Below are 16,513 nucleotides of genomic sequence, written 5' to 3'. Positions count from 1 at the left end.
GTGGGATAGGCTTCTCTGAACCAAAGTGTTTTCAGAGATCACCTAAAAGTGGACAGAGTTGGAGAAAGCTGGACAGACTGGGGTAGGGAGTTCCATAGGATGGGAGAGGCTGAGGAAAAGTCCTGGAGCGGAGCATGGAAGGAGGTGATAAGGGTGCTAGAGAGCAGGAGGTCTTGGGAGGAATGAAGAGATCAATTTGGTTGGTATTTTGAAACCAGGTTAGTGATATAGCTGGGGGTGTTATGAATGGCTTTGTAAGTTATTGTTAGTATTTCGAAGTTAATTTGTTGAGTGAGTGGCAGACAATGGAGGGATTGGTAGAGAGAGCAGCAGATATTCAACAGCTGGTAAGGTGGATGAGTCTGGCAGCACTACTTATGATGGACTGAAGAAAGAATAGCCTATGTAACAGTATTCCAATGAGGTGGGTGTTGCAGTAGTCGAAGCAAGAGTTAACCAAGGAGTAAATTAGGAGCTTTGTGGTGTCATTGGTTAGGAAGGGGCATATTTTGGAGATGTTGCGGAGGTTGGGGTGGCAAGCTTTAGATAGTGATTGGATGTGGGCTGAAAGGAGAGCTCAGAGTCCAGGATTACACCTAGCACTCTGACATGGGGGGAGGGTTGATAGTTGTGCCGTTGATCTTGATGGAGAAATCAGGGGAAGGGACAAGTAGAGGAGAAAATATTATGAGCTCAGTTTTGGATAGATTGAGTTTGAGGAAGTGGTGTAACATCCAGACTGATAAGTTGTTGAGTAAATTAGTGATGCGTGAAGAAACTGATATTGTGAGCTGAGGGTTAGAGAGATAAATTTGGGTGTCATTGGAAAAAAATTAAAGGCTAACAGCTGACCCAGGGAGGAGGTGTAGATCAAGAACAGGAGAGGTCCAAGAACAGAACCTTAGGGGGCCCCGATGGAGAAAGGAAAATGAGAGGAGGAAGTAGAATTGTAAGTGACACTAAAGGTGCGATGGGATAGATAGGATGAGAACCAACAAAGAGCACAGTCATGGAGACCAAAGGAGTAAAGTTTTTTGAGGAGTGGGTGATCAGCCGTATCAAAGGCAGCTGAAAGATGCAGAAGTAGGAATACAGAATAGTGTCCATCAGTTTTAGCTGTTAGCAAATCATTTGCAAGTTTTAGGATAGCAGTTTCTGTGGAGTGTTGAGGGCGAAATCCAGACTGAAGGGGATCAAGAAGGTTATTCTTAATGAGGTGGTCACTCAGTTGGTTGTAGACCAGGCATTCAAGGAGTTTGGAAAAGGGAAGCAAGAAGATGGGGCATAGGTTGTCAAGATTGGTGGGGTCCAAGGAAGGCTTTTTAGGTATGGGGGTGGCTAGTGCACATTTTAGAGAGTTGGGGAAGATACCAGAAGAGAGGGAGAGATTGAAGATGTGAGCTAGAGTTTGTAGAATAGAGCCAGAGGTTGACTGCAGTATTTGAGAGGAAACAGGGTCCAGAGGGCAAGTGGTTAGATGGGTTGAATAAGGGAAGTGTTGAGTGTACCCGTGGACATAGGGTGTTAAGTGGGGAGATATGTGTACTGTGGAGATCTCATCTCGAATTGTATCCATATTATTTTTGAAGTGATTGGCGCTCTCCAGGGCAGTGAATGAGTTAGTGGGTGGAGGCAGTGGAGGACGAAGTAGAGATAAAGATCCCAGCTTGGCAGAATGTAGTTGAAGTCTTGATGGAAGGAAACAATCTTGAGACAATGGCTAGTAAAAATGCTTAAACAATTCACAATAGAGAAAAAAATGATATCCCTTCTAGGACACTAATAAGAAATTGAAGCATGATGGAATTGGGAAGGGTTATACCTGTCTGGTAAATGGCTTTTTGTTTGATCGATTCCTCCTGAAGGCAACATTATAAATCAATTTTCCCAAAATAACTGAATTCTCTTCCCCTAATGAATAAGTAATACACGTTCTTTATTTTTAAATAAATTATATGTTTTAGTTAGTACTGCTTTCAAACTTATGCACAATTATTTTGAGAGCAGGAACATGTGGATTCCTGTGCCCTTTATAATCTAGGTAGTGTTTTCAAAAAGAGACACATTATTTTCTTGCCTTCTACCCCATGAAACATTGATGATAAACATGCAGACTCCGCTTACATATATTCTATACATCAAGTTTATTGCAAGTGTAAATATTATTAATTATATCAATAAAAATGAAAGTAGTTCCTAATATACCTCCCAATAGTATCTCAGTTGGCTTAACCATTCAAAATCATTTTCATCATTAACTTGCTTTTTCACAAGCGCTGCAAGGACATCTCTTGCATGCACATCTAGAACCACAAGTGCTCCAAGCGTCACTCTGTTCTGCTTTGATAATGTCCCACGAACCAAGGTAACAATATCATCAATTTGTTTATTATTTTGTTCCAGGTAATCTTCAAGTGCCTGTTTTTGTAAGAAAGAAAACGAAAAAAAGTATTAAGAAAAGTCAAACAATATTCTTGTTTAGGTAATTAATTGCCAAGGTAATACATTGTCATGTGTAGGTATATACTTGGGTTTTGACTTTGTTAACCACCTTATTGTACAACAAAGAGGCTTAAAGCATGAAAACTTACATAGGGAAATCTGAAATGCTTGTCCTTTGAATACACACTTTCATGTGTGACAATTAATGGGTCAACATACAACACTCAATTTAAACTGTACTTTATTTAAATTCCTTAACTCACATAATTTCCTCAACTCCATATCTACTTCTGGACTGTCTGTCCGCAATATATTGTATCTGTATCTGTATTGTATCTGCAGGCACAGCGACATACTGGTACATAGCTACCAACTTCCTGGTTTAGGACGTGCGTATGCATGCCACCCCCCTCAGCTGACACCCGCTGTCATTGTACACAGCGAGAGTCTGTCAGCAGGCCCCGGCCAATGATTCATGGTCAGGACTTGCTGATTGGCTGTGTCCAATCACAGCCCAGAGCCCTGTGTTGACAATCAGAGGAAACAATCTCTTTTTCTTATCCCTGCAGGGACGAGAAACAAAGAGATCTATTGGTAAAAGCAGCACACAGTACACACATTACACATTGTTAGGCACATTGATCACTGTATTAGTGTCACTGGAGATGTCAGTGGCAGTCAGTTCCACTCAACATCAGTAAGTGTCAGATTGCCCGCCACACTATTGCAGTCCCATTATAATTTGCTGATTACCGATAATTAATAGTAGTAAATAAATAAATGCAAATTCAACATATATCCCATTGTTTGTAGATGCTATAAATTCCAAGCAATCCAATTAGTATACATTTACTGGGATTTTTTTTACCACAGACATGCAGCAGAATACATTTTGGCCTAAATCTGTGAAGAAATTTGATTGTTGAAAAAAAATTTTGGATATGTTTTATAGCTGAAAGTAAAATATATTTTTAAGTTTTTTTGAATTTTCAGTCCTTTTTTGTTTTTATCACAAAAAATAAAAACCCAATGGTGATCAAATACCACCGAAATTAAGCATAGTGTTGCATGACCGTGCAATTACCAGTGAAAACATTGCAGCGCTAAATAGGAAAATATGGCCTGGTCATGAAGGAGGTAAAAGTGGATATTTAGAGCCTATGTTTACTAGATTCTGCCTACAATTTACTTTGATCCATAAGGTACAGCCTTTTACGCCATGCAAATTACATTTCTAGCCAGAAAGACATTGAGACATGCTTACAGTATGCTCTATGCTTCAGTTATGGATCCTTAAACAATATGTTAATACAATAGGGAAGGACATGAAAATTTAAACATGGAAATGATCCATTGATTACATGCTGCAACAGCTGTATCATTGTAGTTTATTATTTTTTTCCTATGTTTGCTAATTACTTTTTGTTGGACGCAACCATTGTGTTAAATGTCATGCAAGAAAAAATTAAATAACAAATAAAAAAAATTAATAACAGACGCCCAAGCCTACCTTTTGTCCTTTCCTAATAGATACTTGAACTTCCTGTGTCCAGAAGCACTGAGAAACACACAGAACAGTCTGTCCGGGCCATTCTCTCACCCAATCTATACGGCTAGTTTTGGGGTAGGCATCAATTGCTTCACCAATTACCTTTTAAAACATTTAATTTCAATGTGTTTAGATTTTACTTTGTATTTAAAATACATAGATTATAATTAATATGTAAATAATTAAATTTGATGGTTCAAGTGAATTTGCTCATATACTGTAGCTTTACCACTCCAACTGGAAAGGGTTGTCCAGAAATGTTGGCAGAGTTGCATCAATATTGAACAGTGTGAATGTTTGTATGACAATAAAAAACTGTATACTGGTGGTCATGAGCATACAATGGGGTGCATTAACACATAGGTTGACACAGGACAATGACACAGGACAATGGTTTGTAAAAAAAAAAGGATAAATAAATAAGAATAAAAACTAAAGAAAAAATACCTGGATCAAGGTTTGATCTAGTTCAGCGCCAGGGTTAGGGTCTGGGTCAAAGGTCAGGGTCAAAGGTCAAGGTCAAAGGTCAAGGTCAAAGGTCAAGGTTATTTTTAAAATTGGTATCAGTGTCAGTTAGTGTCAGTGTGTTTTAGGTAAAAAAAAAAAAAAAAAAAAAACGCGCACTATTGTTTCTGGGCTGTAGTACAGGTACACACAACAAATAACATACACATATATGGTATCTCTGCAATCGTCAAGAGCTGAAAAATTTATTTTGGGTTGTTCTTTGGTAGTAGGTTGTGGTAGCAACAAGAAACACACAGTTAAATTAAAATTATGATTTTTTTACTATTTTGGGCCAGTTTTCATTTGATAATAAAATAAAATATCAGGAAATATCCATTACCATTTACCACCAAATGAAAGCCCAATTTGTCCTAAAAAAACAAGGTATAATTCACCTGGATGTACAAAGTAGTTGTGATGATATGTACGGTTTTTCTAACACATGTCAAAGTTGTAAAATTTTACTTAGGCTTTACGATTTCTTTTATCCTTAGGCGTGAAGGGGTTAAACATCCACAATACCTTAAAACCCAGCATTAAAATGTAATGCATTTCCATCTACCGCTATTGCACAAAACCAGTCTAAACAGTGATTACCAACTTGATTTAATATTCATATTAATTGCAATTATTGCCCTATTAAAACTCTCTCTAATTCAGTTTGTCTGCACCTTAATATTCCTAAAAGACCTACCCAATGGCATCAATTCAAATAAATGATGACCTGGATAAAAAAAAATTCACAATACTCTCTGCTCTATAAAGATAACGGGACTTGAAAATGTCAGCGAAAGAGGGAAGTTGACAGCCTATAATTTTCTGTGCTGTATTAATGACTTTCTGTAGGGCAATCTTATCAGCTGTTGAGCAACTAGTGTACCACATCAAAATACAGTATACCAGTACACACTCCATAAATAAGCAATAAAGGTTCACCAATGGTTAAATCCTAAGCTACCTTTCCTGAGTACTGGCAAGAAATATAATTGTTTGCTGTAAATTTTCAAATAACCACACTCATATTAATCAACCAAAAAAAAAATTCAAGGACATATAAACACCTAGAACAATAAAGGCAGAAACCCTTTCCACGCACTCACCACTTATATAGAGTGGGATTAAAACAAGGCCTACTGCTGTAGTGTCATCAGCAAATTTGATATAATATAACTATCATATAAACCACAAAACGTCATTCAATACATTAAGGTAAAAGCTATTCTTTTGTTTTACTAAATGATGCATAACAGGGAAAAATATATGAACATTTCTTACTGACCACTGCCTAGTACTGTCAATCACAAACTAGCAGTGCCAAGCACACAACATATCTCATGAGGTTTTGTCAGGTTTTTAATTCTGCTTGAGTGTCCATTAGAGTAAGCTTTCCCCACACTTCCTGTACTGGTGACCAAAGATATTGGGAGGGGAAGTTAGTAGATTTTTCCCAAAACATCCTGTTTTGGCTAAAGTTAACCCTTTAAATCCACATGGTTTTTGCCATACACTATAGTTTTAAAATTCAAACCTTTTACTGGGGTTGATTTCGTAAAGGCACTTTGCAAGAGCATTTGCCCTAGAGCTTACTGAATGTGGTGAGATTTCACTTTACAAAGCATACCCAATCATTTGCAAAGAAATTATAAGAAACTATTTTTGCCTGCACATGATTGAATGATGAAATTAAGCAGAGCTTCACTTCATTCACTAAGGTGTGGGGAAAATTCCCTTGTAAAGTGAACAGTCTTTACCTTTCTATTTATTTATTATTTCATTATTTATCTTTAGTAAATCAACCAGATAGTCGTCTTTGAACCTCTAATTTCTACATCTGACAGAAAAACAGCATTTATGGTATATTATCTGTAGAGGAAGTATAAAACTGTACATACCTTATGGACAGACTGAATCATTGCAGATTCCAGTTCAACTAACCACTTCTCCACCTGACCTCTGGCTTTGGATGTTGAAATAGTATTTATCAGTTGTACTACCTCCCCTTCGCTGCTTTTCATGTGCGTAATGTCCAACACATCTGTAAACTCTACTTTGGCTATTCCTTCAAAGCATTTCTTCAAGTGGGGTTGTACCCTGTGGAAAATTAACAAAATTACATACACACACATATATATATAGAGAGAGAGAGAGAGAGAGAGACAGAGCTCGTATTAAGGTTTTTATTAACATTTGTGTTTCATCTAGGGAGATTTGTCCATAAAGACTGAGATTGAGCTCTGCAGTCACTTTTGCAGCAGTTGTTTTCTTATTCTGGGTCACAATCTTGCGCAATGACCTTTTGTCTCTTTTGGTCAGTTGACCATGTCAACCGCGCTTATGCTTATCAGTTGACGTTTTCCCAGAAACTGTATATGCCGTCATAACTTTTGATACTGTACCTCGCGACGCAGCACATAAACTGGCAACTTCAGTCACAGAGGCACTAGCTAAGTGGGCACCAACAATCTGTCCTCTCTGAAGCTCAGTAAGCTCTAACATGACTCCGTATTAATAGCAGCACATGCAGTGAATGACAAAAGTGATGCTTCCGACTTGTTGGCTAGGTGCCTCATCACACAGCGAAAGCAAACGTGTTAAATCATGTCCACTTTCAACATGAAACTGTCATACCTGCAAATCACGTAGTGTTTTCATTTTTTTTGCCCAACCCCCAGTATATATATATATATATATATATATATATATATATATATATATATATCTATATCTTCACACAATGTAAAGTATTTGTGGGAACTGTGCTATTCAGGAACCTGGTGAACTACGTTGTAACATATAATCCAAATTATATACTGGGTGCCAGTCACACTGATGCCAGCATCTTCTAGCCTATAATGGACCAATAAATTATTTTTACCAGCATCAGCTTTAGAAGTGATTTTATTAGGCTTGACAGTAATTTTAGGTATTAGCCTACTCATATACAGACATGATGCTTATCACTAATGGAGCTGTGCATCTTTAAGCTGGGGACACATGGGATGACTTTGAGCCCATGTGTACAGCTCCTCGTGCGACAGAAGCTGGTCTCACGACTGGCTTCTGTTAAACAGGCATGCTGGCAATCCAGCATCCGATCGGCATCCTATCAGCGATGGCAGCCAATGGCTGTGAGCGCTGATCAGTGTGTCCTGGCGGGAACACAATAACTCAGTGCATAGATCATCACACTAACATCAGATGTGTTAGTACGTTGATCTGTAAGTTTTTTTGTTCAGCACACTGGGATGATTCATAAAAAAATTCCTGTGTGTGACCAGCATTACACATTAAATTGTGTGACTATTCACTTCATTTATCCAGTTATATGAATAGCAAATTCCTGTTTTCTTTAAATACCCAGTCATGCAAATCAAATAATTTAACAGGAATTTACTTTTCACATAATTGGAAAACTAAAGGGAATACTCACAGAATGAATGCATTGCGTGAAGATTCTCATCTCATATAGTTTCGGCCTTATCATTTCTTTCCTTATTTGTTTGGCAGATATTTCTGAGCTCAGCTAACCTTCATTGCATTTTTGTCATCTATTGATATATTTGAATATTAAAATGCTTGAATACCTGCAGCCTACTCCTGTGGGCCCTTCGCCCAACGCCTAGACTGCACACCAGTTAGTCTAGCATAGTGGGCCGGCTATGCTGCCCATGCTGTTTTAGAGATATCAGCTGATTTGAAACTCCCTTTCTACCTAATTGTATGCCCAGACTTTTACACTTCAAGGTTATCTCCACGGGCTATTACCGTTCTCTTGATCCAGGATATTTTTCACAATATGTTTTTTCAATTGTGACACTTTTTGCATACTTGCACCTATTGTTACTGGTTATGTCAATTTTTACCTGAATGTGCTGTACTATGTATTATTACTGGATATATTTTCTACACTAATGCTCTGTTTTGCCTATTTGTACGCTTCATGTGTACAAATGAAAGGAATTTAAAAAAAAACGCTTAAATACTCCATGAGCAAAACACTACCCAGAATACCCAACTTTTAATATACAAATCTATAAGTGGCTCATGACCAGCAGAGTACCAGGGTGATAGTCTGTATTCTGCCAAAGCCTTTGATTCAGTTGAGTGGCCATTCTTGCTGAAATTTGGCTTTGGCTCAAAGATTATATTTTCTCCACCCTTCTCATTAACCAAGAGCATATGACAGGGAAGCCCCTTTTCTACTTCACTGTATGCTTTGATAGCCAATACATGACTAGTCCGTATGCTAATGTTATGCTCCTGTATTTGTCAGCCGATATCTCCTCTCTGCAGCATTAATGTGATAGTAAAGGCAATTTTAGAAAAATAACAAACATTTCATACTTATCTGCTCTGTGCAGTGGTTTTGCACAGAGCAGCCCCAATCCTCCTCTTCTCAGGTCCCATTCCGGCAATTCTGGCCCCTCCCTCCTGCCGATAGTCCCCATAGCAAACAATTTGCTATGGGGCACCCAAACAGGCTCGTTCACGAGCCACTGCTCTGTGTGTCCATTCACATACAGAGCCATGGCTTAGGCCCTACCCCCTCTCTCTCCTTATTGGAGAGTCAATGAGGAGGGAGAGTCCCTGGAGAGCTGAGGCTCCTGTGCACATCACTGCATGGAGATGGGGCCCAGGTATTAGGGGGCAGCTGACAGGGGCGTATAGAATGCATGAAGTTAAAAAACCTTGAGCCTTTTTCAACCACTTTAAACATTGTTGATTGCTTTGGCAACTTTTATGGCCTGTACATAAAATAGACTAAATTTCACATTTTGCCTTAGACCATTTCCCACCCACTCAAGAACATGACTCTCTTCCAGTCATGAGAACTAGCACTATCAACTACCTGGGGATATGGGTATACAAAGATGTTTTGAATGACCTGTCAATGACCCTTAAATGGGTTAAAAGGCACCATCAAAACCAAAATACAGGTATGGTTGAAACTGCCCCTGGGATTCATGGGTCATGTCAACTTAATAAAAATAATCCTATTACCCATAATTTCGTACGTATTGGGGCATTCTCTAGTATATATCCCTATATCCCTTTCAACCTGTGATGGACACACGATAGACTGGGGGTCAGCATCCAGTAGATCATGATCTCAGCCAGGGATTGCTGACCCTGCAGCAAACAGAGTGCAATGCAGAGGGACTACTTGTAAAGTTGGAGCTGTAGTAGGTAGCAAGAGCTGCATAAGCTGATGCCTCCTCTGTAATGCTGGCTGCTATGCCCTGACATAGTTGGTGGGTGTAGCACCAGCAAGCATGACCCATTCAAGTGAATGAGGCCCTGCAACCTTTTGCAGTACAGCAAACAAGGGGTTAAACAGGCAGCGGTGTGTTGCTTTCTCACCACCTGCTTTAACCCCTTGGACCCCGCTGAAGCATGCAGTTGTGGGGCACTTGCAGAGTGACCCCATTTACTTGAATGGGTCTTGACTGACAGGCAGTAGCACCCACCAAAAGCAGTGGTGTAATTCCTGCTGCGGCATGTGTACACCTTTGGCTGGGGTTTGGCTGGGGATTTGGGGGAGGTAAAACCATGACTCAACCACAGGGTCTTACACCTCCCCACACAAACTTTACATGTGAATGAGCCCTAAGAGTGCTGCTGCCAAATGCAACTAAGGGCTCATTCACAAGAGCAGCAGGCATTGCAGCTTCTCTGCAAACTGATCCAAGTGTGTTTGACAGGTAGTAGGGAGGCAATATGTGGGCTCCTCACCACCTGATTTACACCCATGATTGTTGCGCAATGCATGCTATTGTGACACAGCAGTATGGCAATTAGAGGTTTAAATAAGGTGTGAAGAGGTGACACTGTACTGGGTGATCTTAGACTTCTCCCATGTTGTTCATGTAGATCTCCACCTCTTTAAGTTTGCCTACCCCTCCTGTAGACACATGCTCTAAAAGTATGAGATGTCATGTTCTCTAAAATTCATGACCTGCCTCTTTGCATTCACAATCTCTTTTGACACAAAAACCTCTTATTTGAATTTCTGCTACCCAGAGTATTGGTATAGGCCAGAAATCTCTAGATTGGGCCACATTTATGAACATAGCAATATTCAATCTTTTCACAAACTAAAGCAAAATTTCAATGCCCAAATCACATGTTTTTCCAAAACATCCAGGTTCAACATGCTTCCCAAACTCCATTTTAAAATCCTGTAGGAAACTCACCAGATTGTCTGGCCTTTAACATTTTAGCTGACCCACTCTCCTCTAAATTGATTACTAGAATTTATCAGCAGTTACTTGATTCACAGTTGGAAACACTAGTATACCTTAAAAACGGTTCCTGGGAGACCTATGTGGGCCCCATGGGTGATAATAAATGGGAGAAGGCCCTTCTAGTTCATAAATGGAATTTACTGGAGGTCCCTGACAAGCTTATTCAGGCACATATACTACATATGGTCTACTTAACCTCAATCTACATCTCCAAATATATTTCGCAACATAATGCACTGCGTCAGCATAATGCAAGTGACAGCAATTTCCAGGGACCTTCTATCAACTAATATAGGTGTTCCCAGAAAACCAGGGATTCTAAAAACAAGTAATACAATTTCTACACAATCTAATAGACTCCCTGGTAGGATTTGACCCCAATTTGTGCTTGTTACATATCAACCTAGAACGCTAGACTAAAAAATTCTAAAGCTCAAACCATGTGCCTGGAATCATCCTGTACTCCAGTAGAGATGGTCACATATATACAGCACTATGCAGATATGAAGTAATGCTGTAAAGTGAGAATGCTTTCAATAATATATATTTTAATTGTTTATTTTTATCAGTTTATAAAATGCAAAGTGAGCGAATACAAGACAAGTCTAAATCAAATCAATATTTGTCATGACTAGCCTTTGGTGTCAAACCACCATCAATTCCAGCATCAAGCTCTTTTGAAGAAGCACAAAGAAACAGGCAACACTTAGGACCTTAGACACAGTGATCGACCAAGAAAACTTAACGCAGCAGATGAAAGGCACATAGTGCTTACTTCCCTTCGACATCGGAATATGTCCAGCTGCCAGAAACCAGTAGGACCCAGATACATCAATCTACTGTCTGGAGAAGTCTGGCCAGAAGTGGTCTTCATGGAAGAATTATGGCCAAAAAGCCATACATCTGATGTGGAAACAAGGCTAAGTAACCCAACTATGCATTAAAACATAGGAATTAGAGTGCAGGAAAAGGGCATCAGGTGCTCTGGACTGATGAATCAAAATGTGAACTATCTGGCTGTAGCAGGAGGCAATTTGTTGGCCGAAGGGCTAAAGACCAGTACAATAATGAGTGTCTGCAGGCAACAGTGAAGCATGCTGGAGGTTCACTGCAAGTTTGGGGCTGCATTTCTGCAAATGCAGTTGGAGACTTGGTCATGATCAGTGGTGTCATCATTGCTGAGAAATACAGGCAGATACTTATCCATCATGCCATACCATCAGGGAGGCATGTGTTTGGCCCCATATTTATTCTGCATCAGGACAATGACCCCAAACATACAGGCAATGTTATTAAAAACTATATTCAGTGTAAAGAAGAACAAGGAGTCCTGGAAGTGATGGTCTGATCTCATCATCATCGATTCTGTCTGGGATTACATAAAGCGACAGATGGATTGAGGCAGCCTAAATCCACAGAGGATATGTGGTTAGTTCTCTAAGATGTTTGGAACAACCTACCTGCTGAGTACCTTCAAAAACTGTGTGCACGTGTACCTGGAAGAACTGATGCTGTTTTGAAGGCAAAGGTTTGTCACACCATATATTGATTTGATTTGGTTTTCGCTTCTGTTCATTTACTTTACATTTTGTTAGTCGATAAAAAATAAAATATTAACTCTTCTATTTCTGAAAGTAGTCTTAATTTACAACATTTTTCACAATTGCCTATAACCTTTGTACAGTACAGTATAATAAATAAGACAAGTAACACAATTAAATACAACTGTGGTATAAGTGAGCTATAGCAATAAGCCAACACTAGAAGAATTATCAATAGATAATTATGTATTTGATTATATTGTGCATTTAATACATGTTTCCTAATGTGAACTTCTGACATAAGCCCTATAATTTGTAACAATGGAGTAATACAGCTATGCACCTACAAGACATTCCTGTGATAATGTAAAATACAAACCAAGGCATTGTGAACTGCGTGACACATTGGGGTTGATTTACTAAAGCTGGAGAGAGCAGCTCTGCATATAAACCAGCTTCTAGTTTTTTGTCAAACGCTTAATTGAATAAGCAGAATTTATAAGCAGATTGGCTACCATACCCAGCTGCACCAGATTTTGCACTCTTCAGTTTTAGTAAATTAATCCCAATATTAAAGCCTCTTGTTTATCAGGGTTGGTGAAAGACCTTGGAAACTTTAATATTCCATCGCTTATCATATATGACATTATGATGAACCTGTACCATATAGGACATTTTAATGAACCTGTATCCTAAATTACCCAAAACCGGCCATGAGCTTTCCATAGCTTTATGAAATGATAGCTCCAAATACTGTACTAAATTTAAATGTAGAAATAATAATTAGCATGTTCTACATCGGAGACCTGGCTGAATTATTTTTCATCCTAACTACAGAGAAGTTTATAAATATTATAACCTACCTGGTTGGGTCCTTTGTCTCTGATAAAATTTCAAGGAGTTCATCATTAGACAAGAAGAAGAATCGTGGAAAGAATAAACGTTTTTTTTCTAGGTAGTCATTAAGTCCTTTCAAAATGAGCTCCAATAATTCGCTAGACTTCTTGAACTTTTCCAACATTTTTTCAATCATCACAACAGAAAGCACATGCTTGTCCTAAATATAAAATGAGAAAACAAGGATTATTATGTACGGATGAATGCTATACATATGTATTACCCATACAAGTGCTATATATCACCAGACCTAGACATATTTACTCTCCCGCATAAATAAGAAGTTGTTTTGATAAGCGAATGCCTGTGTATTGCATTTAAAGCCAAGAAAGCAGAAGCAAATACTTTCTGATTTTTTGTGATGATCTGGTTCAACGTCTGTTCTGGTGGCCTGACCTAGCCAAGGATTGTAAATCATATGTGAGTTCCTGTATCAAGTGTACCTGTAACAAGAGCAGCAGAAACAAGGCGTGGGGTTTGCTCAGGCCCCTTCCATTCCCTGACAGACCATGGAAGATGATTGCCATGGACTTTATTGTGGAACTTCCATCCTCTGAAGGATATGCTACTATCTTTTCTCTCCAATGAGCTGCCTGAATCTGCAATTCCAGCCGTCCAAGACACCCTGAATTTCTTCCAGCAAAACAATGGGATCCTGCAGGAAACTCTAGCCAAGGCACAGGAGGACAATAAAAGAGTCTCTGACAGGAAAAGAAGGGGTGAATTAATCCTGGAACCTGGAAAACAGGCCTGGCTATCCACAACTAATTTAAGATTGGCATGCCTGATGAAGAAGCTAGGACCTAGATTGACAGGCCCCTTTCTCGTCAAGAGGAGAATTAATAATGTCTCCTATGAACTTGTACTGCCTGATTCTTCGAAAGTTCACCCTGTATTTCATGTCTCTCTGCTAAAACCATAGTACCCAATCCTTTTCCAGGTCGCAATATAGGTCCCCAGGAGCCAGTAATCGTTGATGGTGAGGAGAAATATGAGGTGGAGACCATCTTGGACTGCAGGAAAAGAAGGAACCAGGTACAATACTTGATTAAGTGGAAGGGGTATGGGGCAAAAGAGAACTCTTGGTAGCCAGAGACTAATATTCATGCCAAAGAATTAATTTGGGCATTTTTCTGCAGGCATCCTGAAAAATGTACCAAGTTGGGTACCTGGAGGCTGCCCATAAGGAGGGGGCAATGTCAGCATAGGCGCATGGATGTGTGCAGATGTGGTGCTCCTGCCAGTTCCGTTCGCGGCCGGTGTGTGTGGGTGCGCATGCGTGAGTGCATGCGGGTGCGCATGTACAGCAGCACTTTGGCGCCAGGCGGGCTATATAAACTAAGATGGGACTCTGCCTCAATGTCATTTGGCCTTTACCCTGTATTGCTGTGTATCCTGCTATCTGTTTTGTCTTGCTGATCCGACCTGTCAATTGACCTTGCTAGAATGCCGCCTGCCTCGACCTCTGCCTGCCTACTGACTATTCTTCTGCCTGCCAATTCTGTCTGACCTTGCCCGCTTGTTGCTGAACCGGCCTGACCTTGCCTTCTCTGATCCTGCTTCCTACCAGCTACCCTGCCAGTATTCCGCATCTGCACGTCTGCCTGAGCATAGGCTGCCTAACTACCCTGAACCACTGCCAGTGTGACATTCTCCAGCCACTCCTGCATCTCCTGATGCACATCATTCCACGGAATTCCCACCAGGCACTCATGCCCCTCTGTGCTCCAACGCTCGCTGTCACTTTACCAGGGCCCCTGAGCCAGAGCCGCAAGGGAGGCCCTCCTCTAAATCTCAGGTTCCACCATCAGGTACGTGACAGAGACATAGCATACATTCCTAATACAAGAGGAAAAATTAGGAGATCATCTGCCAAAATCCCAGAAGGAGCACAGCATACTCCACTTTGTGGATGTGATCTAAGACAATCTCTTTGCTGCATAACCTGATGGTGCAAGGATCCCCTACAGAAGAAAAACCTACAGCCATATGCTGCCTGCCCTTCCACAACACAGGGGGTAGGGCAGGCAACAACAAATGGAGGGAGAATCCTATAGCTAGGGGTAAGGACAGGAAGCAGCAATGTGTGTTGCATAACACAAGTCTACAGGATGTCCACTATTTCCGTTATAAAAAAATAGTAAATTATATCTAAAGTGGCAGAGATTCTGCATGAGGAGGTGGTAGGCTTTTTTTTTACCAGGTATTTTGAATTTACAGATTTAATTTTTATTTTTAATTATCCTTATTATCCTTGTAAGGCCATCCCTGCTCTGGCCAAGCAAACACAGGCAATGATGGCAAGGTTACCTGGATGGAAGTCTCACTCAAGCAAGCCAATAAAAAAATAGGAGGAAATAATAATTAATACATAAAACAGAGTTTTAAGGTAGATGAACTGAGATATTTGTATTGTTAAAGCCATAGAGTTAAAGTATGTATCCACTGTTACATTTTAAAAGAGCAGTGAACAATAAATCAATAAAAATCAATTTGTGGATGGATTATGTCACAAAGCCAATTGAAAGTGGACCTTCACTTTTAAACAAAACCTTTCCCCACTTCAACCCACCCCCCCTCTGCCATTTAAAAAATTTTTTGTTTGTTGTTTACAATTTTTTTTTTTTTTTGCTCTGGGTCACCAACTCCATTTTCACCTAGGTAAGAATTACAATGTCCCTGCTCCTGCAGCCCCCTGGGATATCCTAATCTAGAGGACAGACCTGGCACCACATCATTGGGGGGCCAACTCAAAGAACCTGTAAGAGACAGCTGGCTGATGATGTGGAAGGGAAGATGGTGGAGTGTCACCTGCATGTGACACTGGACTGGCAGTAGTACTTCATACAAGGAATATCACCTTGTAGGTGAGAGAAAAGAATATTTTCAGAGGGTTAAAAGGCCATTTCTGAAGAACAGAGAGAACCAGATTATCACAGAAAAAAATGGATAGTAGATTCTCTGTTCTATCTAAACACTAAAGAGGGTATGAGCCCTTAATAGGGCCAAGGCACAGAGTATGAGCACACAAACCAGATCTTCACCAAAGCACCCCCCAAGGAGTGATGACTTTCCTGGTGGATGGACTATGTTGAGGCTCCAAGACACATCTGTAAGTTGGAGTGGGTGCGAGCCTTTGAGCCTGGGTTCACACTGATGCAGTGCGGAATTCGCAACGGTCTCGGTGCTAATTCCGCACCGCATCACAATAGCATCTTGTTCATGCGAACCGCTGAAGGTGTGTATGTTAAGATAACAACACTCCAAGATCGGTTCGCAAAATGTGGTGCGATGTGCAGAATCGGATCGCCTGGGTGTGAATACCTATTTTT

The 16,513-nt window shown here is 40.0% G+C and overlaps 1 protein-coding gene across 1 annotated transcript in view; it reads right to left on the bottom strand.

Moving 5' to 3' along the window:
• DNAH7 (dynein axonemal heavy chain 7) overlaps positions 1-16,513 on the bottom strand; it is a 519,305-nt gene that overhangs the window by 382,836 nt on the left and 119,956 nt on the right. The window contains exons 19-22 of the mRNA XM_089689972.1: positions 13,148-13,341; positions 6,391-6,589; positions 3,953-4,093; positions 2,206-2,418 (exon numbers count right to left, since the gene is read on the bottom strand). Of these exons, the coding sequence (XP_089546098.1) occupies positions 2,206-2,418; positions 3,953-4,093; positions 6,391-6,589; positions 13,148-13,341 (747 nt within the window). The remainder of the gene's footprint in view (positions 1-2,205; positions 2,419-3,952; positions 4,094-6,390; positions 6,590-13,147; positions 13,342-16,513) is intronic.

This window comes from Staurois parvus, unplaced genomic scaffold (genome assembly GCF_062004578.1).
Source record: "Staurois parvus isolate SC_StPar_1 unplaced genomic scaffold, SC_StPar_1.0 ptg000506l, whole genome shotgun sequence".
Lineage (NCBI taxonomy): Eukaryota > Metazoa > Chordata > Amphibia > Anura > Ranidae > Staurois > Staurois parvus.
Note: the sequence above shows the minus strand (reverse complement) of the source record. Positions and strands in the feature narration are given on the sequence as shown.